Here is a 27,885-nt window from a genome sequence, read left to right as displayed (position 1 = left end):
TTACAAAGTACAGCAAATTGTCACGTTCTCAATCTGATCAATATCATCCGATCTTGAAGGCCAACCATTGGCAGCGGTCGACTGACACATTATACTTGAAAATAGAATAGGATGCAGGCCTGTTGAGTTTGAACACAGAAGCCCCGTGGCCCTGGGTTGAGGGTGGTAGCCTGATCATAACCTTGAGGCGTCTGTCTTACAGTTTATACACAGCTAATATGGCATGCGTCATATTATTTTTAAACGTTGTTGTTTTACGTTAACCCCAATTTGCACTCCACAGAGAGGGCATGTGTACGTGCCTCTCTCATTGCCATGGTATTTACGCAAAAAATTGTATTCAAGGATAGGTCGATGATGATGTACGCAACTTTTAATTAACATTAGCCAACAGATCATTTGCGGTTTCCTGTTTTTTTTAATTAAGCTAGGACAATAGCGGTCAATCATGTTGCCCTTGCACTTTACATTTCATAATATATTGTACAAGAAAGGTCTTTAAAGAGGGGATTGATTTACACGTGTACAGGTGTACACAAATAAACAATATTATGAATAAAAACTGTTCATTGATGAAGTCTATTTTTTCTCTAAATAAACACATTTGTTGACATGTTTCCATTTCTTGAGAATTCTTTATTTTTTATTTCCACCCAGTATACTTGATGTAAAATTTGTGTGATTCTAAATCAAAATTTCAAACCTTCACAGAACAGTAGAGTTGGTTCAAAATATTTTCAAATTAAGTTTCAATCAAAAGATTTATAACAAATTTATTACGAATCCATTTAAAAAAAACAAAAAACATATGGTTATCCACTTTTATAATCGAAAACAAGAAAACCCCCAAAACAAAGCAAGCACATCTTACACATTGAAACAAAAACCAGATGGATTGTTTTTCCCTAGAGCATTCTATATCAAAAAGTGCCTAAACAATACAAACACTGTTTACCAATCCACAAGTGGTGACTAAACATCAGTTAAAAAATCATAACTTTTTATAATGAATTACATATCAGCAGCAGTATACATACACCATTCATCTGAATAAAAACTTTCCTTTTTTTCCCCCCTGCGGCAAGCCGCATGCACCAGCAGTAATCTTTTCCCCGGGGCTAGAAACCCAGCCAGATACAAGTCTATTAAGTCCCGCACAATCTCCTTCTCCATCAGCCGGGTAATCCCCAGCACACAGGTAGACCAGCGACCCTGTGGGCACAGAGCCATATCCCCTCTAAGCCATTTTTAACCCCCACGAATGCGCACCTGAGGGGGCTTTGGAAGAACACCCTGTCTGCCATGCCCACTGGGTCCCTCTGTGGCCATGGCCCTCATCCAAAGTCCAGGAACTAGTGACTCCGAACAGCTATTGACCGTGACCTTCCTGCTTGTTTCCAATATAGAGCCAACCCATCAGCCACCACTACCTCAACTTGCACTTCTCATCTTTGCTATGGCTAACACCCCTTCAATAAACGTCACTCAATGGCTACAATCACTCCCACCCCCAAGTACCGCCTATCAGTTCTGATGATGCACGTGTGCATAGGTCAAAGGTCCTCTCCCACTTTTAACTTAAAAATGATTGAGTATTGGGTGAGAGCATCCACTTACAATAGTGCACCTTAATTGGGAAGCATAGTCTTTTGGTCCTCACTAAATCTATACCGCTGGTAACGATATACTACGTCAAATTGCATCTGATCTATTATCAATAGTCAAAAGTGTGGGCTTCACAGACAAGGAATTTTTAGGTAAGAGAAATTTATCCGAGTCAAATACTGGATCAACTGATTTTTAATTTGTTTTTTATGCTTCCAACAATCATAACAACTAAAATGTTATGCATTTTTGCATTTTGTTGGTGAAATTTTGTAACAACATGCAAAATGCTACCTTCCAGTTATTTTTTCACTCTCAAATGATTAAATTTTTAAATTTATCTGATTTTTATTAATACAGTTGTCTAATATTGTTTGTGCATTCTTTTTCTCTCCCCAGGTTTTTATTTCAACCAGCCGAACATTCAAGATGCTTGTTATGTTGCTCGCTTATACCGCCACTGCAGTCGTGTTATCTTTCCTCATTTACTTCATCTATGAAGAGTATGGTTTCAGAGTGCTGAATCTCCCGCCAGGCCCTCGATCTCTGCCCCTCCTGGGGAACATCCTTCAGATCAACCCAAAATGGCTTCATCTGTCCCTATCACAACTTGCAGAGAAATACGGCCATGTGTTCAGCGTTAAGTTTGGCAAGGATCGGGTGGTTATACTCAATAGGGCCGAGACGGTGAAATCAGCTTACAGCGGTGAAGCCATCACCAGCAGACCCAAGATATTCTCCATCGACTTCTTTTTGAGTAAGGGCTTTATGGCCTGCACCGATCGGCAAGACTTTAAGGTACACACTAAAGTGATGAAGCATGCATTCAGAGTGATCAGCAATTCAAGTTTAGGCTTGAAGCTGGCTAGAGAAGCTGAGAGCCTCATCCAGACATTTGATGCGTATGGAGCACTCCCGTTTGACCCAAGAGACGACACCAATCTCGCCTCTCTGAATGTCCTCTACAACATCGCCTTCGGGAAACGATACCAGAAGGGGGACGCTGAGCTACAGGAGATCTTCAATTACTCCCACGACATCATGAAAGCTGTCTCCCCAGTCCATCCCATCAACCTCATCCCCTGGTTACAGAGTATTCCAAACCCCTGGATTGATCATCTCCAAAGCGCCAAAGATAAACGTGACAAACATTTGTTGAGTTTGTATCAGCAGCATATTGATACATACGAGGAAGGGACCATACGGGACATGGTTGATGCTCTTATCCGTGTGGCTAAGAAAGCAGAGAGAGAAGGGGATAGACAAGTACTGGATCTGCTCTCACCGGAACACATCACAACAAACATCTGGACGATTTTCTTCGCAGGTACGTCTTAAGATATTTGATAGGTAGTTGCATTAAGCCAATGAATAGAAACAATGTTGTAATTTTGAATATATTTCTTTAGAAGTAATTTCTTCAGGGAAAAGCGATTAGATGTTTAGAGCTTTAAAGTAATGGGAAATAATTCAGCAACCCTTTTCCTTTTTGATGTTTGAAATGTGGAACATGATTAAGCATGGCTGGATTATAATTTGTTGTTTCAAGTAAAGTGTTAAGTTAGAGAGAGAGTTTTTGATTTTCCAAATTAAACATCTCTTTTAAAAGTTTATTTCTTTAACACAAAAAGTGCTTCAGATTTGTCAAAATTATACTGGTTGATGTATAAATGTACAGTCCATTGAAGGTAATTTTGTAGCTGCACAAAATACAACCATTTAATTTTGATTAACACTGCAATTATTTTACAAATAATTTTAAGATTGATTTATTCTAAATATTTTCAGGTACTGACACAGTATTGAATGCTCTATTGTGGGTATTCCTCTATATGGCAGCATTTCCACACATCCAGCACCGAATACAGTCCCAACTTGATGACACAATTGGCCACGAAAGAATGCCCTCACTCGATGATGAGCAAACACTGCCACTTCTCAGTAAGTACCAATTAAATATCACAGTAACCATGACAGGGCAATTGGAATAAGGGCATGGTGCCCCCATTTTCAGGGCGTACAAGGCGTTTTATACATTCCTCAAATTTACATAACAAAATGTACATGTACCTTTAACAAAATGTACCTGTCACAAATCTGTACTTTATGCGGGCTTGATTTTTTTTTTTTACGGGTAAGGGCACCAAGGCATGTTCTCATTTGTAAAGGAAACATCTATAATAAGGAGATTATAAATTTCAACTGGAAGATTTCAAAAAACACACAGGCAATGCCCAGGGGCAACATAGGCAATTGCCTCAAGTGGAGTATCATGGATTAGCAACTAAATTCAGTTTCATGTACTATGTTTGATCCCTTTTAAATTTCTTTGAAAACAAGTGCCACTTGTTCTGGTCCACTTAATTTTTAAGATCTCAAATTAACCCAGGCACAAACAGCAATGGCTGTGGGTGCCTTTCTATTTTTTTCAAATAGAATTTTACATTTTCCTCTAAAAAGTAAGGTTGACTGGGATAATTTCTGTGCCATTTAAAGAATGAAGTTAAAGGCATGAAAATGAAAGAACTGAACTGCAGCCACTGAATTATCAAATTTCAAAGTAATTCAATATTTTGGTATCCGTGGGAAATGCAAACTTTTTCTTTTTTTTTTTTACTCTAAAAATGTGCATTACTTTTATTTTATCTAATCTCAGATCTACATGTAATCTCATGTGAGAGTGAGTATGGTTTTGCACTGTATAAAAGACCAATAACACACAATCAAGGCTGAGTTATGTTTTCCAATGCATAAGATTGTTGTCTTCCTTTCTTCAGTCAGAAGGAAAACAAGCAATGGAAATGCGAATTCTGTCTTCTACTGCAGAAACTTTGTAAAAGTTTCAACCAAAAGGGTTGTACACAAAATTCTGGAAAGATAAACAACCATAAATTATAGGCAATCATTTTACTGAATTAAAGGAGCTTTTTTTGGAAATGGCATTAATTTTCCTAATTTTTTTCCCTTTGTTTTTACTTCAGGTGCAACCATCTATGAAACACTGCGGTATAGTTCGCTATCCCTTCTGGGTGTTCCACACGCAGCCGTGAAAGACACAGAAATAGATGGATTCTGCATTCCCAAAGGTAAATACTGGATTTAAATATATTCTATTTATTACTTCTGGTGCTAAAACATAGGATTTAAACTGCCTCTAGCCACTGGACCAGTTCGGTGTTCTAGTGCTCTAGCACTGCAAAGATTATGGGTTCCAATCCCCCAGAATTTGAGAAAATACTGAGTATAAACAGTAGCTAATACACATCGATGTACAAGGGTAAAAAAAAAAAATTTAAAAAATGGTAATTCTGGTCGAAGCTTAGGATTCTCAATTCTCAGAAAAGTGAACAAAGTTAGTATCAATATACAAGCCAAAACCCATGGAGAGAAGTTTCAGTTTTAGGTGTGGGAGGAAAACCTCAGAAAATCATTCCGGAAAAAACCCACGCAATCAGGTAGGGACTGAACTGAAAAACACAATCCATTTAGTTCCCCCCAGCATGAAACGAACCGGGGTCCTTAAGGTGGTCAGCCAGAAAAGACGACACTATGCCAACCCGACAACACAGACAATAGAGCTGCGTGGGAAAAGAATGCTGACATATGAAATAATTTCCTTGCGAATTGCGATTCAGTCTACAACAAAGTGAAGAAAACATAAACCAAGCAGACTACTATGTTGGTCTTGACATTTAAAAGAGGACTGTATGTCATTTCCTGCACTCCAGATAAGGAGGTTGATGTTTGATTTTTAAGCACCAAGTTTATTACATTTTAATCTTGAGCAGAGCACATTGTATTGGCACTAAAGTACATATGTACTGAGGACAACTCCATGAAGCTGTTATTAGTTTTAAAGCATACAAATATCTTCCCGAGCAAAAATAGGCCACCAGCTAAAATACTTAAATCAATGCACATTGCCTCAGGTGGCTAATACATGTACAACATATTGTTTTAAAACGGTATGAGTTGTGATCTGCATTTTGCATACTGTCTACTCCTACTTTTTGTTTTACACCATACAAAACAAAGTGTCAATACTCTAAGCCGAGAAATCTAATTGATGCTAACTACAATGAATGTACCGGTATGACTCTTGTTTTTCCCCCTTCCTCCTTTTGACCTTCTCGGGGGGGTCAAATGCTCCCATTTTGAATCAGAAAAATGGTGTAGAAAATCTGAACATTGTTCCTTTCTCTCCTACTTACAGGCACACAGGTAATGGCCAACTTCTGGGCAATCAACCATGACGAGAAGGTCTGGCACAAACCCTACGAGTTTGACCCCGACCGATTCCTGGATGAGGACGGCAAGCTCCGCAGTCTGAAAGACTTCCCTTACTTCATGCCTTTCTCAACTGGGCAGAGGGCCTGCCTCGGCAAGAACATCGGCAAGTCTGAAGTGTTTGTGCTAAGCGCATGTCTCCTGCAGAGATTTACGCTTGAGTTACCGGCGGAGACTGAGAGAGACTTAGAGCCTGATATTCACTTTGACCTGGTGCCAAAACCTTACAAGATTATTGCAAAACGAAGGAACCCATCGGAACAATGACTCTCATGCAAATGTTAAGATTTTAACGCACATAATTTTTTGCATTTTTCAATTAAGAATGTACATATGTGAAAAACTTTAAAGACACAAGCTGGATACAGTTTTTAAATGACAAATATATGTGTAACTAAATATGTATTCGTCTCCGTACCCTTTAATTTTCCGAAAGAGTTGAATATGGTCTGTAAGTTTACTTATAGTACATCTGTTCTAAATAACCATTTTACGTATCAATGCTAGTCTACGCAATGAATTCTGTTGCACGCCTGAAAATAGCGAATTTGAAATAGTAACAAAAACACCAATTGTACAGACAAGTTGTAGCATTGCCCTCTGTTTACTGTACTTACTGGTTGAAAAACAAATGAATGACTCTTTTTTTCAGTAACTTATGGAGTAAAGGAGTTTCATTCGCCTTGCAGTGTACATTTGCAATTTATCCAACTAAATAATAGTTTTATTGCAATTGCTGTTTTTTACATGGTTGGGTTGGTAAAACAAACAGGCCTACATTTTCATGATAGCAATTGAGGTGATTGCTCCCCTGACAAAGGCCCAATTTGTGTTTTAGCTGAAAACGGTCTTTATGGCAATTTTTACTCAACAGGAGGGAATTTAGTAGGGAACCAGTCACAAACATTACATGAACTATGGTGATTTGGCTGGTAAACTGTTTCCACCAAGCAAGATTTTTCAGAGCTAAGCATTTTTGATGAGTTGGGCAATGGCCCTCATTCTTGATGGCAGTCTTAGAAGTGGGCTTCACCCAGACATGGCTATGGCTTTGCATTGTGACTTTTCGAGCCTAACTGATTTGTAGATTACTCATGTAAATTTCTGCTTTTCGAATACCAGTCAAATGGGCTATGGCACTGGACACTATTGGTGATTACTCAAAATAATTATTATCATAAAACCTTACTTGGTTACGGGTAATGGGGAGAGGTTGATAGTATAAAACATTGTGAGAAACGGCCCCCTCTGAAGTAATGTAGTTTTGGAGAAAGAAGTAACTTTCCACGAATTTGATTTCGAGACCTCAGATTTAGAATTTGAGGTCTCAAAACCAAGCATCTGAAAGCACACAACTTAGTATGACAAGGGTGTTTTTTTCTTTCATTATTATCTCGCATCTTCGAGGACCGATTGAGCTTAAATTTATGCATATGTTGACATACACCGATAGTAAAGACTAGTCTTTGACAATTACGAATAGTGTCCACTGTCTCGATTTCACAAAGAACTTAGGACTAGTCCTAAGTTAGGAAGAGTAACTCAAGGTACTACTAGTCTCAACTCTTTGTGAAATCCACCCCAAGACCTTTACATATACATGTACAGCTGATCAAAGTGTCCATTTGAATATGGCAGCAACACATTACACTCTTGACCAACTTTATACCAATCAACATAATCAGTGTGATTGTTTTGCAGTACTACACTATGTGTGAGATTTTGTTAGTTTATTCTTTATCAACATCTTTTTTATAAAAGAAAATAAGTAAAGCATTTTTATTGAGTAGTGTGCATGTTCAGTGTATACATAAAAATTACAATTTTTGTGCGTTAACTTGTGAGAGCTTTTTACTACGCATGAAGTGTGTACGTGTTGCACTATGCACACCAGTAACTCTTGTATTTTTGTAAAAACAGATTTTTTAATTGAACTCGATATTAGCTTAATTACCCCCTAGATCTTGTTAATGAATTATTGATTTGCATATTTTTAACGATTCAGAAGAGGGAAAAGTCTAACTTTATTTTGTTATGTCAAAATAATCTCAAAGGTAGTGTTCCTAGTTGGAAATAATAATGTACATTTTTATGGACTTGTAAATATCTCTTATTTGTAAATGTTGCTGAACAGTGTCCTTGTCGAAAAGTATGATAGTAACTTTGGAAAAGTGTAAACATGTGTAAACAAGGTAGATTTTCTTATTTACCACTCCCTATGCAAGTATTATCGATGGATACACACAAATAAATATGTACCATTATGTATTTTAAAATTTTGTTAAATTGTTCATGTAGGGATATGCCGCAAACTAACAATATTTATAATGCCTTGGTTACAATATAGAAATTTATAATGAAAGAAAAATAAATAAATTATACAGCTGCTCAAACTGATAATTATGGTAAATTCTAGTGTTTATTTTTTGGACAATGATTTTGATTGAAGCAGCGCGCATTCTTCCCTTATCATACTAATCCAGGCCTTAAATTTGGCACGACAGGCAATGCCATGTGCTTTCTAAACAAACACCTAGGGATGATTTTTGGGACAGACTGCTTTCCAAAAAGACGTAGTTTTAAAAGGAAAGGGAAATCTTCTGAAACTCACATCACATACTAACAGATCATTGTTTTTTTGCAAGAAATATTTGTTCACAAATACAAGTAGCTACCCCGAAAATGTCTGACACATAAACAACGGCAAAGACAGTCCTACAAGTATAACAAAACATTATACATATTGACCCCTTGCGAATGTGCAACGCACCTCCTAAATGTTCTATTAATTCTGGTATCATTTGAGCATCAATTCCCTCGTGTACATTTTGCCTCCTAAAATGGGGGACTGAATTGGTGGGAGCATTAAATGCACTGTACGTCGTGCATGGCGAATGTGCAACGCACCTCCTAAAATTTCTAATAATTCTGGCATCATTTGAGGCGCCAATTCCCTTGTGTACATTCTGCCTCCTAAAATGGGGGACTGAATAGGTGGGAGCATTAAATGCACTGTACGTCATGCATGGCGAATGTGCAACGCACCTCCTAAAATGTCTACTAATTCTGGCATCATTTGAGGCACCAATTCCCTTGTGTACATTCTGCCTCCTAAAATGGGGGACTGAATAGGTGGGAGCAATAAACGCACTGTGCGTCGTGCATGGGGTCAATAGTTGGTGCTGTAAACGTTTATAAGTCATTGTTTATCAACCTTTCAAATGGTTCACAACATAAGTGAAGCATACATGTACATAAAGTATATCTGGACATAATAAATAACATGTACAATTATAAGCTTGACAATTGGCAAAAAGTTGTGCTGCAGAATTAACAAGTAAGAAGTCATCTATTTTTGTATACAAATAATATAAATAAAAAATCAGCACAAAAGCGTCAAACACAATCCCAACAATAATTTTTCCTACATTACAGTGTCTTCAAATTTGAGCACCAAACAAAACCCAAGCAATTCACATACACGCCTCAACATTTTCAGTCTTTGGTTAGCGGTTTGCATTAAAGCAGCATACAGATACAATGTACTTTTGCAAACAAAATAATTGACAAGTCTGTGATGTGGCCTGACTTTGCTTTAAATGCACGTGCAATGTTTTCTTTATGTGTAATTTAAAAGCAAAAACACAAGAAATAAGAAAAAGAAAAGGAGGAGTCAAGACCATCAGCAACCGGTACCATTTCATGCTTGCAATTTTGGGTCATAAACATTGCAAAATCTTATTTAAGGTTTACAGTAGTCTATTTTATTTTATCAAGACCCTCTGATAATCTTTGATAAATTTTCTGTTTTTCTGATGTTCAAAACACAATTTATTTATTTAAACTTTTAAAAATAAATCTGCAACTTAAAATTTGACTGGAAGTAACCATTTTCTTTTTGCAATGTTCATGGTACCATAGACAAATTCCATAATTTCCAGAGCTTGTTTGAGCAATGTCTGAACCAAAAGGCATCTGTACCAAGACACTTGCAATATCGAATGATATCAGGGAAGAGCCTTGTTTATTTTTCCATCAGTGGTTTTGTTAGAGCCCATTTTTATCAAGAAAATAACAGACAACTGTTTGACTGTGACAGGTGAGGCACAATTGTCCGATAAACAGACTGATCAGCAAAGTTTTTGGTTGTTCTATACAAAAGATGCCACACATTTTGACAGAAAATATATTCATAAGAATGGAAAGTTATGGAGATTGTCATCAAAAGCAGATGCATAGGAGGTACATTCAAAGCGGTTTTGAGGGGTACCTGCTTTGAAGAAGAGGATGATGAGGATGTAGATCCTGAAGAAGAGGGAGAATGTGATGTGGTAGGACCAGTGGTGGACACTTTAGAAGAGTCAGGCTTTCAAGAGAGTGAGTATGAGATTTCAAGAGAGAGTTAGATGAAGAAAACCATAAGTCAGGTGTCTGTTGTTGACATTCATTTAGAGGTACACACTGCTTTAGCTGTGATCGAGTTTACGATTATTCAAACTAATATTGCTTTTAAGGGATAAGAAATAACTCACTTCTGCTGTATGTTTTAACAACTGGGTTAAGGTCTAGGGCCTACTCATTTTGTGATGAACAATTCACACCCAAAAGAAATTATTGCAACTTTGCCAGTCCACCTGTTATGGACTTGCTTTTGTTTGAGTGAAAATTGTATTTGTCTGAACTTCAAGTAGACAGACATATCCCGCAGTGTGTACTTGTTAAAAATGCTATGCCAAACAGTTCCCTTACAAATTAAAATTAATCATCTTGATCTTTGATACAGACAGTTTGAGTTTTTAAATACAAATTTTGTTATAATTAAAATATATATACAACTATATACAACTGAAAAAGAAGTTATGCTAGGAAGAAATGAAATGAAAACAAACAAACAAACATCAAAAATCAAATTGAAATGGTGTTCAAAAATGAATGTAAAATATTTAAAAATCACAATGAATGAGTATGTGAATGGCCCTACTTAATGTAGGAATTTGAGACAGAATAGATAACATCATCACAATCAAAATATAAGCGTATGGGACGCATGATGACAGCTAAAAACAAAATTTCACTTAACTGGTTCAACACAAAGTATATGGACGCACGAAATGTCTATTCTTATGTTTCCCTTTGTTTTGCACTAACGCTAATGATGTGTGTATGGCAGCTCCGACTTTGTGTAAATCGCGTCATAACAAACACGTTTATTGTCTAATGTAAACCACTCTACGGTTTAAAATGTACCAAATATTGAAGATGTATATGTCTTGACACTTACCGGGTAATTTCCTTGGAGATAAGCCCTCATTCCTGGCTGGTTTGAGGCCGGGAATCGTTGCTGTTGAACAGAAGGAGACATGAACGGGTGAGACGCCATGTTGAGAAATAATGAATTTCGACCTGACTGTACTATTATTTGAGAGGTAAAGGTATAAATGAGGGGAACACAAAAATGCGTTAGAGAGCCGTAAAACTATTGAAACTTCAATTTTAAAATTAAATAGTATGTATAAATCATTCATTATTATACATTGTATCATTTTTATTAACTAAAATTAGACAAAAAGTATTCTTTTTATTAAATACATTTCTATTTGACTATCTCTTATCAATAATTACACTTTTGAATAATAAAACCGGTCCAAAACTTCTAGCGACCAGCAACCTTTGCGAAAAAATCAGTACTTCCGGTTCAAAAAAATAACCCGGCTTTATCGTCTGCTCTTTTTTCGGGGAATTCCTTTTTGCGAGCGTGGTGTCTTTCTGAAGTAAACTTGGAAACCTCCGACATGACCAACTTCAGCTGTATGTATTGTACGTCCTTCTAAATGATTAAAGCAAACTCACGCAACATATTAAAAGCAAACTCACGCAACTACAAATAAATGTCACATTTTTGTTTCATTCATTCCTGACGTGTGACGTCGTCTGTCGACCATGGTCGACCTCACACTGTACAGAACAGTGAAAAGTCACTATTCATAGACAACTCGACCTTTAGTTTGTTAAGTGGTGTTTGATTGTTGAAACATATTAAACCTTCATTTGCATGGTGTTGAAAATAAGAAGTAACTATAAATATTATTTATAAACGAAAACTTGCTGGTACAACCATGTTTAAAATCTCTTTTGGGAGATTTGGTCTGGAAATTTGACTTTATTAATTTTTAATTTTCATATATTTTTTTATTTAAATTGGCCTAAACCCCTAAGCTGAATAAAAGTTGTTTTTTAACTAAACCTTGGAAAAAGGTCCTTCCTCCATGCTGTATACTTTGTTAATCCATCCAATACAGCTCTGATAAGAATGCTGGTCATCTCGCCACCTGACAAGCTCGCCACCAACAAAGTCGCCCCCTGCAAAGTCGCCCCCTACCCGGCTCGCCCCGGGTTGAAACAAAGTCGCCCCCTGGCAATGTCGCCCCCAAACAATGTCACCCCCCCTAGCAAAGTCGCCCCCAGATGTTGTTCGGAAAATAATTAAGGCTACAATAATTATGGACATTGTCAGGGGGCGACTTTGCTAGGGGGCGACATTGTTTGGGGGCGACATTGTCAGGGGGCGACATTGTCAGGGGGCGACTTTGTAACAACTCGGGGCGAGCCGGTTAGGGGGCGACTTTGCAGGGGGCGACTTTGTTGGTGGCGAGCTTGCTAGGTGGCGAGATGACCAGCCCCTTCTGATAAAACCTTATTTACAACAATTTTTTCTTTCATTTTATGATTGTTGCAATTCAATAAAAAAAAAATCAAATATTGAACCAAGAAAATGCATCTATGATCTTGTACTTTGTACAGGTAGTTTAGTTTTACATTTTACAATGGTTGTATTTTCTTGCCAGGTCAAGTATTTTACCAGACATTAACAACGTAACCATGACAACTGAACCATCTTCAGTGATCCTTACAGTTCGTCTGATCAGATCATTTGAGCATCGTAACATCAAGCACATTGTTTACAAGAACGTCTCTCTGGAAATGGAAGTCAGCAAATTTATTGAATTTGTGAAAACAGGTTTGTACAAACATTGTGTGCGATTTTTTGTTTAATCTTGCTAAAGGAGCATGCCTCGAAATTTGTGTGATATCGTTCTTTTATATCGGATACACTTTGCAATGTTGACTTGGAAGAGGAGGTGTTTCTGGATTACTTACCAACCACCCTTACTTACAGGTTTCCTCAGGCTTGTGAACTACAGGGATTAAGTTCACTTATGAGGTATTCTTCGTGTCATTACCAGAAATATGTAATAATAATAATAACAAGTAGCACCAGTAACATAATGACATGGCAACAAGAAGGAATATCCAGTCAATATGATGAGGGAGGAAAATCCCAAGTGGAAAAAGCCTGTACAATCAGGTAGGGACTGTATCCACATATTAACACTCCAGTCTGAGATGGGCTCCATCCAGGGTCATGCCGAGGTGAAAGGCAGGGAATCAATTGCACCCCCCCCCTTTTCTGGTCTACGTGTGTATTTTATAATTGTGTATGTTTAGTTGCAGTGTGGGCATTCCTTTGTCCTTTGGGAACACTGACTGTTGATCTATTTAGAATTACATTGTTCTCACATGTTAGTAATACTGATAGTGGTCTATTTGGAATAGCTCTAGAAAAACGTTGTTTTAAGAATGGGGGCGTTTTCTGAGAACACTGATGGTTGGTCTATTTTGGATCCACATTGTTCTTTTTTGGAATGTGGGTATTTTATTGGGAAACTGTTGGTCTGTCAGTGTTGTCTGGAATCCACACTGTTCTTCCTTTGAACAGTTTTATGTCGAGACCTCAAGTTCTAAATCTGAGGTCTCGGAATCAATTTCGTGGAAAAATACTTCTTTCTCAAAATCTACTTTACTTCAGAGGGAGCCGTTTCTCACAATGTTTTATACTATCAACCTCTCCCCATTACTCGTCACCAAGTAAGGTTTTATGCAAATAATTATTTTGAGTAATTACCAATAGTGTCCACTGCCTTCAAGGGAAACTGACTGGATGAATTCTAAATGATTCGGGTTCGAACAAAGACAAAGTTCGTAGAGCCGGTTTTGAACCAACGACCTCCAGATTAACGTGCCGGTGCTCTACTGAAGAAATATTATCTTTGGATTATTTTCTCTAATTGGCCAAGTTTAACTTGCTTGTTAGACACTCAAGATCTAAACAGATTCACTAGTTGTCAACACTGTTGACATCTAGTGGTCATGTTGATGTAGTAGTATGATAATCCTGGTGTTCCACCTTTAGGACCCAGTTCCGATTCACACAGGGGTACTATGTGGTTTGGCTTTTCAGTCCCTACCTGACTGCATGGGTTTTCCCTGGAATAACTCTGGGGTTTTCCTTCCACATGGTTGAAGAAAGCTGTGCCACTTTCCCACCAAAATGGCTCCCTTACAGCAGCCGATTTCACGAAGTAGTGCACATCGTTACGCCACTTACTTAAGTTGCATTTCATGCACTGTGGCCAATATACTGACTTATGCAATCAAAGTTAAGTAAATAACTTTCAGACTTGTGTCGCATTCAGACTTGGTGTAACTTTCGTGAATTCAGTCTTTACTTAGTGGTACAACTTGCGCTAAAACATTGCACAAGTGGACTAACGCCCTGGTTTAAAGGGTGAAACAGTGAATATACTTTTTAAAGATTATACCTTGTATTGTATATTAGATATCAAGACAAGAGCTGGCATACTGCCCCCATTCAGAACACACAACTACGACACGCTGAAGATCCAGCATAAAGCTTTTGGAGCAAAGGTAAGACATGTTTGATAAGGCGAAGCACCTAAAGCACTGTCAGTTTTATCGCTGACCTCAATGACTCCTTGATGTAGATCCACATTGGTAGTAAATATAGATTGTCATGGTGTGTGGCGTGTCTTGACCGAGGGGATAAGAGCACTGGACTCAAGCTCTGGTGTTTTTAACCAGCAGTAGAGTGTGGGTTTGAGTTCAAACATGACACTTTGCTGTCTCCTTTGGGTGGGACGTAAAGCCATAGGTCATGTGTGTTGTGTAATGCACGTAAAAGAATCCTACATGTATCTCGAGCTACAACGAGAAACTTGTCCTAACTTAACTCGTATTAAGTCCTAAGATAAATCCTAAGTTAGGAAGAATTTGGTGAAATCGGCGGAAGTACATTTATCTTAAAGAGAAGGGGTTTGCCCCGTTGTTCCTAGTCTAATTGGCTGCATATTGCCACATTACCTTGTAAACCATTACATGAGGAATGGGTCAGGAAAAATACGGAATGCTGAAGCGCCATTAGCGTCACTGAGTTACTGATTTGAGCGCTATGTAAAAAGCCACTAATAAAATTATTATTAAGTTCTGTCACACAATTACCGTTATCATACTATATGATGCTACAGAACTGTCATGAGACATGTAGTTATCTACCTATCACTATGCAGAATGCCTCATATCCTTAACAGGAATATATATTACAAAATAAGGGACTCTTAAAAACTCATTTGTTTTTATTTCTTTTGTTTTGCTCACAGCGTTTTCAATCCTTTGGCAAAGGGGCTTTCATAAATTCCTGTTGTTATTATTATTAAGAACACAGAAACAAAACTCTTTGTGTTGCACATTGGCATGCGTGGCATTGGTGATAGGACTTTCGACCTTTGAACCTTTGGAATTTGACAACATCATTTTCTGTTGTGTAGACCATGTACTTCATTAGACCATGGCAATGGCATTTTAATTGCAAGTGTAAAATTCAAGATACAACTTTTCAAACTTTGAGAAAGTGGTTTCAGGTCTTGTACTCCTGGGTGAAAAGAATCAACAATGACAAATTGTGCAATGGACCATATTAAAAATGTGACTCGTGTTCTCTCACAAAGTCTTACCACAAAGTGTGATGTCTACTTTTGACACAACTAAAAAACAATGCCCTTACATTTATGTTTGTTATTTTTGTTTTTAATTTGTAAACGTTATCAATTTCAGACCAATGATCCAGCCATTAACACTGAGAATGATGAAGAGTTAATACTTAAAGATGATGCAACACTAGCGGACTCCAAAATTGGTAAGTTTTTTTATTTCTGCGATACCTTGTGGCCTTGTCACACACGAGGCAACTTTTACAGGCAACTTGGAGGCAACCAACTGCAGTGCACGCTACGAGACCACTTTGGTAGCACATGATAAATTTTTCAAAAAATGTCTTACGATTCCCCCCAAAAAAATAAATGAACTTCTAAATGTGAATGGATTGCCTGGAACTGCTTGCCTGTAAATTTCCTTGTGTAACATAACCCATAGACTCATTATTTACCCTCGTGAACTTCCTTCCCCCACCTCCAACAATCGTCATCTCAGTGCCCGGCAAGTGTTTGTTTTTTTATAAGTATCATGACATTAATGTATCATTAAATTTTATAAAGGACTAGAGAAAAGTCTCAGATAAAGAATGTGTGGCTAGTGGGAACTCGCCAACCTCATTCCAAAGTTCAACCACAAATTCCATTCTAAACGTGTTGACAGTAATCATACCTTATTTTTGCCACTCAATATGTTAACTTGCCAGGGATCACAAAACATGTTCTTCTCGGTTGTGATGAGGACCAACAATGTTCTTTTTATTATCTGGTGGGAAAATCAGGGCAATCGTACGGTATCCAGTGATGCCTCAAATAAATGGAATTTTTTTCAAAAGATGGGAAAAGGGGCATTTTAAGTTTTCCCTCGATTGCAATTTTTCATACACAAGTAAATGTTTGCGCCAAAAATGGTCCTCTCTCCCATTTTGATATTTTTATTTTATTGTTCAGTTAAAATTTGACCCGGCCTCGTTTTGCCATACATTGACTCTTTAGCATACATGCGTAAAGGAAGTGTAGTATGAAACTGCAGTGTTTCAGCGGATATGCGCTAGTAGACGAACCACCTATCATCAAAAAAAGCCCAGGGCTGTTCATTAACAACAACTCCCCCTCCCCCTTCCTCCCTGCGAACCCCTGGAGACCATCGTCTGAGATGAGTTCACTTTAAGTAAACCTCACAAAGTCTCGCTGATATTTTCTTGCTCAGATCAGTTTAATGTTTCAAGAGGAGTTGTACAGTGTGAGGAAGTGAGACTAATTTGGGCAATATTGTAATTTCTTAGTCCAGTGTCCGCTCAAATTATAAGTTCAGGGTTACCTCAGCTCATTCTTTTTTTTAAAGGGAAAGTGTCAGTCTGGTTGTACTTGAGCAAAAGTCAATCCTTTTTGTTTGTCTGCCAAAAAACACCAGTTCAAAGTTAACTATCCTGTGACTTGTTTTCAAAAAAAAGGATTGAAAACAGTGAACCTCTAGGGTTAACATTAGGGCCTTGACATATGGTCGCTCACATTGCATAAACTACAGAGATAACAAATCTGGTTGGCTGACTTCTTTCTACCTGGCCCAATTTCTTAAAGCTGTTTAGCAGAAAATACTGCCAAACATATTTATTGCCTAAGCAAAAAATCCACATCAGGTAGAATTTGTGGTTTTGAGGTTAAGAAATTGGGTTTGGGGATTCGAATCCCACCTGACGAGTATGCCTGTAGATCCCCCCCCCCTTTTGCAGGATGTTGGAAAAACTTGGAGTAAACAATGCTCTTATCATTCACCCAATGGTGTACGGATAAAAACTAAGATAATGTAGAAACTTGTTATCATGAAATCCTCCAAAAGCTCAAGGACCAATTTCATAGCGCTGCTTAACGGCAAATAGTAAGCAAATTTTCATGCTTACTATAGCAGAAGATGTTGGATAAGCCACTGGACTACTTATTAAAGACACTGGAAACTATTGGTAATTGTCAAAGACAAGTCTTCTCACTTGGTGTATCTCAACATATGCATTAAATAACAAACTTGCAAAAATTTAATCTCAATTGATCATCCAAGTTGCGAGATAATAATGAAATAAAAAATACTTTGTCACATGATGTTGTGTGCTTTCAGATGCTTGATTTCGAGACGTCAAATTCTGAACTTGAGGTTTCGAAATCAAATTTGTGGAAAATTACTTCTTTCTCGAAAAATACATCACTTCAGAGGGAGCCGTTTCTCACAATGTTTTATACTATCAACCTCTCCCCATTACTCATTACCAAGTAAGGTTTTGTGCTAATAACTATTTTGAGTATTTACCAATAGTGTCCACTTTGACAATTCAAACAAAAATAAAACGTTTCCCTTTTCGTACTGATCTAGTTTTTTTTAAAGGGTGCTCGGCATTTATGCGGAGTTCCTTTGCCCTTCCAAATATCAGTCGACTTAATTAGTGCTGTATAAAACAAACAAAAGTACACTGAACATAGTGGCCACTGCCTTAAAGCGTATTCCACAGGTTAGTAAGAAAATTAGGTCGCCATCTTGTGTGGTTACCATTGATTTGCATTGTTACGTCATTCATTTTTGTACAAAAGCACCAAAAGGTTATCATGCCTTTTCATGTGTTTAAAGGTTAGTGGTGCTATAAAATGGGAATCCCACAGTACCGGGGTAAGCACAAAATCGGCTGTTAAGCAGCTCTATGAAATTGGGCCCAGATAATAGATGAGTAACAGTGAACATCTTATAATCAAAGTTGTATCAGTTTTGTGGTTTATCACATGTCTTGTGTCATAATTAATTTGTCTCCCCTCTTTTTTTTCACCATCAGAATCAGAAACGGAACTGTCATTTTTCCGTCGAGAAGAGTACGAGAGCTACAAAGCCAACCCTGTCAGGTCCTGGTAGGCTTATCTTCATCCTCTATCATTCGTTTTATCATCATCATCATCATTAAAGGGATGCTGCAGTGAATTCAAATAAAACATTTAATTTTCGCTGTCATTTACTTCTGAAATATGTTTTGAACATCAATAAAATGTGTTTTGTTTATTCCCGATATATCTAACTTGTGTACTTAGCGAACCAGTTTGGTGGATTGTTATCGCCCGCCCCCCCCCCCCCCCCCACCATCGACGTCATGTCGGGAATACAAACAAAATCATCAGCAAAAAAAGTCTGGTCCCTAACTACATGCGCCTAGGTACCAGACCACACTGCACACTTGTGTACATGTACTATGCACACGAACGTACAGCTCGGGTTACCGACATGACATCACGTTTATACAAATGAAGGCTCCCTTTTAGTGGCGGGGCAAGTTCCCCTAATCTCTTTAAAACCGTTTTTAAAATACTTGCACATTTAATAAAAAATAATTAAAAATATGTTAGGTTTAAAAAGTCCTGTTTAATCATTTTTAATGAATAAAAAAGCATTGCAGCCACCCTTTAATCATAGCCAAAGACGTTGCTTTAGAATTGCAAAGTTCGTGGGTCCAAATCCCACCAGAGTGATATGCCTGTGATTTTTTTTTTTTCACAGAATTTGGGAAAGCACTGGGTGTACAGTGCTAATACACATAGGTGTAAGGATAAAACCATACTGAATATCACATCCATCAAAATCATCAGTTTGGAGAGATTTCAGAGATAATTTCCGAAAGCTTGACTAAAAAACAGATTTAAAGGTCAAAATTAGTCAGGCAGAGTGTGCATAGGACTCGTGAACCTATGATGTATTTTGGGCGTTATAACCCAAACAAGTCTGTAACTTTGTTTTTTAATGGGCGCTTCAATTTACCCCTAGTCATGACCACCTGTAGGAGGAAAAAGCTAATTTTCTGATGGAACCTTAAAGACTAACTAAAACTAAAAAATTATTTTTATTTTGTTATAGAAGGGTAAAGAAGCGAGTAATGATTAAATATATTATAATTAAAACTCAGTATCAATTTTTGGGGTTTAATGTAAGAAGAAAAAAAACAATCGTTTCGGTCGGTGTCGTGCTGGGCAAAAATGCAGAGTTTCATTAAAAATTCCCTAAAAAGTCTAGGAAACAAAGCAGCAATGTGACATCACACAATGGACTCGATCTAAACAAAACAATGGAAAATGCACGGCAAGGATTATAAACAACCTTCATCCAGATTGTGGTGTGACCTAATGGTTTATGTCAGTTTGCTCCTTCAACAAAATAGTCCATCTCAACCCCGCAGCATGGTAAATCATGTACACTAACTGTAATTATCGTAAGACCATATTTGAAATTAACAATGTATTGTGGCGTGTCATAGCCGAGCGGTTAAGAGCACCGGACTCAAGCTCTGGTGTTTAATCAGCAGAGTGTGGGTTCGAGTCCCGGTCGTGACACTTGCTACGTAAAATTGGGTAGTGCTTTCTGCTCTACCGGCCAGGCGTCGGACTGATGATACCCAAGCCTACATCCGTATGGACTATAAAAGGGGTAACCCTGTTTCAGCCCTAGGAGTGGATGGCAACGGCCTCTGGAATAAAAATAATTGTAGCCCACACCATGAAGTGGCCCTCGGGCCTTGTGTGTCTGGCGACTTGCATAAAGAATAAAAAATAAAATAAAAATATATAGAGACATTCTTTTGCATGATTAAAAAGCCCTGTGGGAAATTCTAACAACAGTCACTTTTGTTACAACGTGTCTAGTTTGCAACGACAACAGCATTAGGGATTTTTTTTCCTAGAGGATTGCTCATTTGGAACCAGAGGCCTAAACCGCCAATTCAGACGTGGCTTATTTTGACCACTGAAATTGAAATTCTGGAATTCTTATATATTTTTTTGCTAAAAAGCTGTATGGCCTTGACTTGGTTAATATTATAATAACTTATACAATTGTTCAAGATTAAAAGTAAATTTTATCTTATCAAAGCTCAGAGATCATCGAGAAAATGCAGTTTGTGAGTGTGGTGTTGTTGGGTTTTTTGTGGATTTGTTAATGCTTGTTTACAAATCTTTTTGGTAAGAAAATCAAGAGATCCTTTAAAGTGATTTGCACTGCAACCCACAAATCTCAGTTTTAGATGTGGGATGAAACCCATGTAATCAGGTTAGGACTGAGGTGGGGTTCGAACCTGGGACCACAGAAGTGAAAGGTTGGGTCAGATGCCAAGAAGCCAAACTGGGCCCAACTTTATAAAGCTGTCAAGCAGAAAAAGGATTTGCAAAATTCCTTTGCTAAGCTAACAAATATTAGAGGGGCACTAATCGCAGCGATGTAACTTTAATATAATTTTGGCAACCTGTTTCTTCGAAGCAAAATTTGTCTGTGCTTAGGGAGGTTTTTGTTCTAACAAATGGACCTTGATCTCCATGTTGGGGAAATTATATACAGGCATGCAACTCTTCCGCATTTTTTTTTAACATGAAAAAAAAAACGGGAAAAAAATCGTTTTTTGGGCGTTTTTTTGTCCTGGATTATTTTGTTTTAGCCTAATATATGCCTGGCAACAACAGTGTACAACTACAATCATGTAAAATAAGCCTAGTACATGCTAACAATGCACCTAAGAGCTTAATAAACCTCCACATTTTCTAGGGTACCACTGTGGGTATCATGTCTGGTGGTGTTTCGGCTGCCTCGCTCCGCACTTGCGTTGTGCCTTTGAAAATGTTCCTTTTTTTTTTTCAACAGGCAGTTGCATGCCTGTCTATAAGTAAAGCCGTATGTGGATTGGCGGCTACAGCTAGGGCTACAGGTAGACTTCCACATCATCATGCGTTGTTGTATAGGACATCCTTAGCAACACCTTTAGCAACAGCCGTAGCCGTAGCTAGAGACGCTAATAGACCCCTTGCATGTGACATCACATGCTTAAAAAAACGCCCTCACTCGGGTCAAAAAGCCCCCTCTAAAGGAGGCAAAAGATTGGACGATAGCTAATCTTTGTGCGTGAAAACGTGCGCGTCAGTGTAGCGTTTCGGATTAAGTCGGTTCTATTCGGATAAAGCCTAACTAACCCTTGAATTTGCTCTTACTAGATTTTGGCTAGAGATCCCCCTCTCACAATGCCAATGAACAGTAGTCATTGTCCTTTGACTGAGTGAAACCCAAGGTAGAGCCAATCTTGATGTGATGATTGATTGATGGGAGCTAGATTGTGACCAGGTGTACTAGGAATTAATGTGGGATATCCCCAGGATATGTCAGCAGTAATTCACCGTGGCAGGTACATGTATTTAAATACATGAGGGGGACAAGTTCATAGACTTGCTTTTAAAAGGAGAAAATAATTGCTTAAAACATTTCTGCTTAGCAAAAATAAACTTGATACCATTCACAGATTGTGTACGCGTGATTTCTTTGTTAAAGCTCATAAACTTGTTCTTGTAAGCATGGTTTTGTTGTGCTTAGCTAGTTTTTGTGTGTGCCGGGGGGGGGGGGGGGGGGTTGGCGGCGGGTTGTCCTCCTTGACTATACCTTTGAGAATTTAGCTGATTGCATCATAACAATATTAAATGTGGTTGACTATCAGGGCTCAATTTCATAGAGCTGCTTAAAGGGTTTTGGTACTTTTTGTAGGACACAAAAACACATATTCGACAGATTTACATTAATGATGGTAGAAAGCTTACCTTAATATATTCCTTGCTGAGGGGCTGTAGTTTTTGAGAAATGAGTAAATCGTCACAAAAACTAATGTACCATAACTGGTAAATCATTTTAAATGCTAAAACTGAGCAGAAATTATTTTTGTGACATTGTTTTACTCATTTCTCAAAAACTACAGCCTCAGCAACTGCAAGTAATATTCTAAAGAACTTTTTACTCATTATCTTCAAACTGCCGTAGGTTCAAATCCTGGAAAAATAGATGTATAAGTTGAAATTGCGGGTTACTATTGACAAACATAAAAAGGATTGAGAAAGTTCTTCAGTAAAGGTGTTAATTTTTACAATTAAAGAACTAAATACTCCAAAAATTTTCAGTGAAATTTCACCACTACCAAATCCAAAACTAGTATTTGAATGGACATTCCTAATGAATCTATTCAAGAATTAGAGAAAGTTCTTGTCAAGACTTTGTGCAGTCCAGAGAAAGTTATGAGCTAGCGTGGAACTTACACATTTCAGGCCTTTGAACTTGAAGCTCTGAAGGGCATTGGCCCCTGGTGAAAAGTTGTTGAATAGCACTTCTGTAGTGAGTGTTTATAAATCCACTTGACCCCTTGGGACGTCCCAAGACCTTGCTGAAGGAACCATAGGCTAAAGTGTCAGTGATGAGAAAAGAGGCAAGATTTATCATTGTCAGTTTTTTATCCCCCATAATCGGTCAGGAAATATTGACTTGGTCAGTCGGGCCGCGCTTTCGGTAGAGGGGACCCTTTGGTATAGTTGTACACTTTAATGTTATACCATGGAGATATCGAGCTCTATAAACAGTGACCATTGTTTTTATAATAAACACTATGGTGAACTCTGTCTGAATTAGGCCAGTGGGTCAGTTGTGAAATTACTCTCATGTCCTTTCCCATCAATCCAAAAACTGTTGTTATAGTCTTTGTTGGTAGTCACGTGGTCATTCATTGGACGGGTTTACTAGTAATTCTGTTAGAGAGAAGGACCAGTTGCCAAGTGTCAGTGATGAGAAAAGAGGCAAGATTTATCTTTGTCATTTTGTTATCCTCGTAATCGGTCAAGAAATATTTACTTGGTCAGTTGGCACTGCTTTGAGCGGAGGGACCTTTTGGTTGATATTTTTTACATTTTGAGTGTGATGCCAGATTTTTCTGTATACTGAGCTCTTTCTTATAAACAGTGACCATTGTTTTTATAATAAACACTATGGTGAACTCTGTCTGAATTAGGCCAGTGGGTCAGTTGTGAAATTACTCTCATGTCCTTTCCCATCAATCCAAAAACTGTTGTTATAGTCTTTGTTGGTAGTCACGTGGTCATTCATTGGACGGGTTTACTAGTAATTCTGTTAGAGAGAAGGACCAGTTGCCAAGTGTCAGTGATGAGAAAAGAGGCAAGATTTATCTTTGTCAATTTTTTATCCTCGTAATCGGTCAAGAAATATTTACTTGGTCAGTTGGCACTGCTTTGAGCGGAGGGACCTTTTGGTTGATACTTTTTACATTTTGAGTGTGATGCCAGATTTTTCTGTATACTGAGCTTTTTCTTATAAACAGTGACCATTGTTTTTATAATAAACACTATGGTGAACTCTGTCTGAATTAGGCCAGTGGGTCAGTTGTGAAATTACTCTCATGTCCTTTCCCATCAATCCAAAAACTGTTGTTATAGTCTTTGTTGGTAGTCACGTGGTCATTCATTGGACGGGTTTACTAGTAATTCTGTTAGAGAGAAGGACCAGTTGCCAAGTGTCAGTGATGAGAAAAGAGGCAAGATTTATCTTTGTCATTTTGTTATCCTCGTAATCGGTCAAGAAATATTTACTTGGTCAGTTGGCACTGCTTTGAGCGGAGGGACCTTTTGGTTGATATTTTTTACATTTTGAGTGTGATGCCAGATTTTTCTGTATACTGAGCTCTTTCTTATAAACAGTGACCATTGTTTTTATAATAAACACTATGGTGAACTCTGTCTGAATTAGGCCAGTGGGTCAGTTGTGAAATTACTCTCATGTCCTTTCCCATCAATCCAAAAACTGTTGTTATAGTCTTTGTTGGTAGTCACGTGGTCATTCATTGGACGGGTTTACTAGTAATTCTGTTAGAGAGAAGGACCAGTTGCCAAAGTGTCAGTGATGAGAAAAGAGGCAAGATTTATCTTTGTCAATTTTTTATCCTCGTAATCGGTCAGGAAATATTTACTTGGTCAGTAGGCAGTGCTTTGAGTGGAGGGACCTTTTGGTTGATATTTTTTACATTTTGAGTGTGATGCCAGATTTTTCTGTATACTGAGCTCTTTCTTATAAACAGTGACCATTGTTTTTATAATAAACACTATGGTGAACTCTGTCTGAATTAGGCCAGTGGGTCAGTTGTGAAATTACTCTCATGTTCTTTCCCATCAATCCAAAAACTGCTGTTATAGTCTTTGTTGGTAGTCACGTGGTCATTCATTGGACGGGTTTACTGGTAATTCTGTTAGAGAGAGGGACCAGTTGCCAAAGTGTCAGTGATGAGGAAAGAGGCAAGATTTATCTTTGTCAATTTTTTATCCTCGTAATCGGTCAGGAAATATTTACTTGGTCAGTCGGGCCGCCCTTTTGGTGAAGGGGACCCTTTTGGTATATTTTTTTATACATTTGAGTGTTATATGCGAGTTCTAAAAACAATGACCATTGCTTTGATAATAAACACTTGGTGAACTCTGTCTGAATTGGGCCAGTGGGTCAGTTGTGAAATTACTCCCACGTCCTTTTCCATTAAAAAAAAACACTCACTGTTAATAGTCTTTGTTGGTAGTTTGTGGTCATTCATTGGATGGGTGTGTTAATAATTCTGTTCATTTTATCTCTATTTATGTACAAGTTGATCATACATCAGTATGGATAATAAAAATAACATGTCTTGTGTTAAAGGGAGGGTATGTTATTGGTAATTACTCCAAAACTTAATGGCCATAAAAAAATACTTTGAAAGAAGCAATGCAGAGCTCTGTAGATAATGTAGAAACAATTCTCTTCAAAGAGCTGTGGTTTTTAGAGAGAGGGATTCAAAAACGCTTCAATCTGCATGAAACATTTCTCAGATTTTAGTCTCCAATTACATTACGGATTATTCTTCCGACGTGGACATAACCGTTCCAGATTTTTCGCCAACTATCTCATAAAATCTTATCAAAAGAACAGTTAAAAAAAAAGCAAAGCTACACTTTCCCCTACAGCTGCTGCAGTTTTGTTAACATCATTTGCCATTATATTCTTCTGAGTGAGACTGGAAGTCGTTAAAAGAATTGACGCCCAACTTCCCGTTGTTTGTTAAATTGTAATCATTCGTGACTACAGATGTTTGATCAAGATTATGAATATATCCCAGTCACCCCCTCACAGGTGTTCCTCAAAAATCCTTTTGCACCTTTGGCTGATTTTTATAAGTGCACATTCCACAAATTTTACTTCGCTCTCAGATCAGCAGCCAATTTCGAAGAGCTGCTTTAGCAGAAATTATTGCTAAACATTTTCTGTCAAGCAAAAATAAGCAGGGAGCCAGTTACAGATGGTACATGTACATATGTGACATTCTATTGATTGTGGCTCTTATTATTATTCTGGCAAGCACATTTTTGTTGGGCTTAAGTTGCTTTGCTGAGAATGGGCCCGGAGCTCATTAATAAAAGCTGGTCAGCACAAATGTTTGCTTATTACAGGAATATCACGCTTAGCAGATACCGTCAACCAATCAAAGTGCCATGCAATTCACAATTTAATTCCTTATGTTAGCAAATAAATTCACTTAGCATTATCAGGTATGAGTTTTGGCCGCAGGCTCAGTAGCTGCTAAGCTAAAGATCTTTGTTTGCTTAGCATTTCTAGCGTGGGAATCATTGACAAACAGTATTTCCAAAATTACACACTTTTGCCAAGCATCGTTGCTTATCTAATTTGTGTTTTTTGGCATGACACAATTAACACAGTATGTATACATTAGGATTTTGTTGAGGTATGAAAGCTTTGGAATTTAATTGTGATTTATTCGTCTGAAACATGTTGTGAAGAGATGGAAATTTATTGGTCCACCCCTGTTCACCTCAGTCAGACACTCCCTTTTATTCGATAAACTATTTTTAAAATTTGTAATCATTTTATACTTTATCGCCACCTTTGTCCTGAGGTGGGGAGCATCGGGATGCTGTCATACAACAGGAATTTTTCGGACTTGTCATTTTTATTGTGGTAATGGCTTCAAGTTTTGGCCTACCGGAGCCTTTCTCAAAGCCTGTGGAACTGCAGTGTCGGGGTCAACAATATGAGGGGATTCTCCTTTCTGCAGGACCACAGGCCTGTTTGGTTGTTGTAGCATTCTTCTTTAGATGGGGGTCAAACATTTGGTGCTGATTTTTACTTTTGTTATGCCTTTTAATGTAATTTAGAAAATTAAAACAGTTTATAGATTCTGTTTTCGCAGCAATTAGCATCATCATCTTTTTCTTGTGGTCGGAAATCTTAGTCAAAAGTTTTTTGAAAGTGTGTTTTATTTTAGTATTTTTTTTCCCTTCCAATTACCATCTCATAAGTAGACAGGATGATTGATTCCTGCCATCCTAAATCAATCCAAACATACCTGACTTAATTAATGGATCCAAACCAATTAGACACTTCTCTTTGATAGCGTTTCCTTGTAAAAGTATTTTAGGAATCAAAGAATCCCCAGGACCATCCACCGACGCACAATCCCTAACGTCAGATTTCCCAATCTGTCAATCTCAAACGGCACAATTTCAGATGACCCCCCTATTCAGGATATGAATTTAATACAAACTTCCCGCCCCCTTGTTATCCTAACCCGACTGTCATCACAGGAACCCCCACGCAGCGCCCATCGGCTAAAAACAAGTCATTGAAAGTCGTTATAGGCTTCATCAATTTGTCCTTTACTCATCAAAACTGAAATGCCATTGCAGTCAACTCCTAAAAAAAAAAGGTAACTTTTGAGAGTCGCCTCAAAAAACAAAACAAAACTTTTTGAGACTGCCCTTATCATTTTCCTGTGTATTTCTTCCCCAAACAAATCCAACCCACAATCCAAACACACATGACTCCCACTGTCTGGTAAGAGTTATACCCAGCCATATTTTGCCTCTTCTAATGACGTTTTCTCTCTGGCTAAATTACCTGTTGAGAAATCAGAACCACCTTTTTCACATTGACTCGTTATAGCATGGATCCTGTCCCACCACAGTGAGACACTTTGCAAACTCCTATGAACTGACACAGTTCTATTTGACCCCCAGTCCTGTACTGCAACATTGGAACGGGACGCGTACTCTGTCCTCATCTGCCCCTTACTCTTATGCAGTTTGACCTTTACCTTCCTCCTTTGGTCTCCATGGTTTGGCATAGTTTTGCTGACCCCAAACCAGGGCCATAGACTTTCTGACTTTAACTACCTCAAACTGTAAACACCTGTGTGTGTAATGCCTGTACCCTACGATTATTCCACTCATACTCCACACAGCTCCCCACCCCACCTGCTAGATGCTGATTTTGCCCACTCAT

The 27,885-nt window shown here is 38.0% G+C and overlaps 3 protein-coding genes across 6 annotated transcripts in view; 2 read left to right on the top strand and 1 right to left on the bottom strand.

Moving 5' to 3' along the window:
* LOC139948661 (SWI/SNF-related matrix-associated actin-dependent regulator of chromatin subfamily D member 1-like) overlaps window positions 1-11,281 on the bottom strand; it is a 148,429-nt gene extending 137,148 nt beyond the window's left edge. The window contains exon 1 of one of the 2 annotated variants that reach the window (XM_071946880.1): window positions 11,174-11,281. In XM_071946880.1, the coding sequence (XP_071802981.1) occupies window positions 11,174-11,272 (99 nt within the window). In that variant the 5' untranslated portion in view covers window positions 11,273-11,281. Of the gene's footprint in view, window positions 1-10,162; window positions 10,346-11,173 lie in introns of those variants that run through there. The other variant, XM_071946882.1, reaches the window with a different exon arrangement.
* On the top strand, window positions 1,424-8,224 carry LOC139948659 (steroid 17-alpha-hydroxylase/17,20 lyase-like). Its single transcript, XM_071946879.1, has 5 exons — window positions 1,424-1,757; window positions 2,005-2,932; window positions 3,394-3,546; window positions 4,587-4,691; window positions 5,819-8,224. The coding sequence occupies exons 2-5, from the start codon at window positions 2,035-2,037 to the stop codon at window positions 6,157-6,159; spliced, it is 1,497 nt and encodes a 498-aa protein (XP_071802980.1). The 5' UTR covers window positions 1,424-1,757; window positions 2,005-2,034; the 3' UTR covers window positions 6,160-8,224.
* A 299-nt stretch (window positions 11,282-11,580) lies between the features above and the next one.
* On the top strand, window positions 11,581-22,010 carry LOC139948663 (UPF0538 protein C2orf76 homolog). 3 transcript variants are annotated; one of them, XM_071946886.1, is made up of 5 exons: window positions 11,581-11,700; window positions 12,738-12,910; window positions 14,570-14,658; window positions 15,862-15,943; window positions 18,554-22,008. In XM_071946886.1, exons 2-5 carry the CDS (start codon window positions 12,772-12,774, stop codon window positions 18,628-18,630), a joined length of 387 nt encoding a protein of 128 aa, XP_071802987.1. In that variant the 5' UTR covers window positions 11,581-11,700; window positions 12,738-12,771; the 3' UTR covers window positions 18,631-22,008. The 3 variants fall into 3 exon arrangements, with proteins under 3 accessions (XP_071802987.1, XP_071802988.1, XP_071802989.1); XM_071946887.1 differs by having other exon boundaries at window positions 11,595-11,709; window positions 18,554-22,009; XM_071946888.1 differs by lacking the exon at window positions 11,581-11,700 and having other exon boundaries at window positions 12,744-12,910; window positions 18,554-22,010.
* Window positions 22,011-27,885: the final 5,875 nt, after the last annotated feature.

The sequence above is a fragment of the Asterias amurensis genome, chromosome 16 (genome assembly GCF_032118995.1).
Source record: "Asterias amurensis chromosome 16, ASM3211899v1".
NCBI lineage: Eukaryota > Metazoa > Echinodermata > Asteroidea > Forcipulatida > Asteriidae > Asterias > Asterias amurensis.
This window is presented reverse-complemented; position numbering and strand designations above follow the sequence as displayed.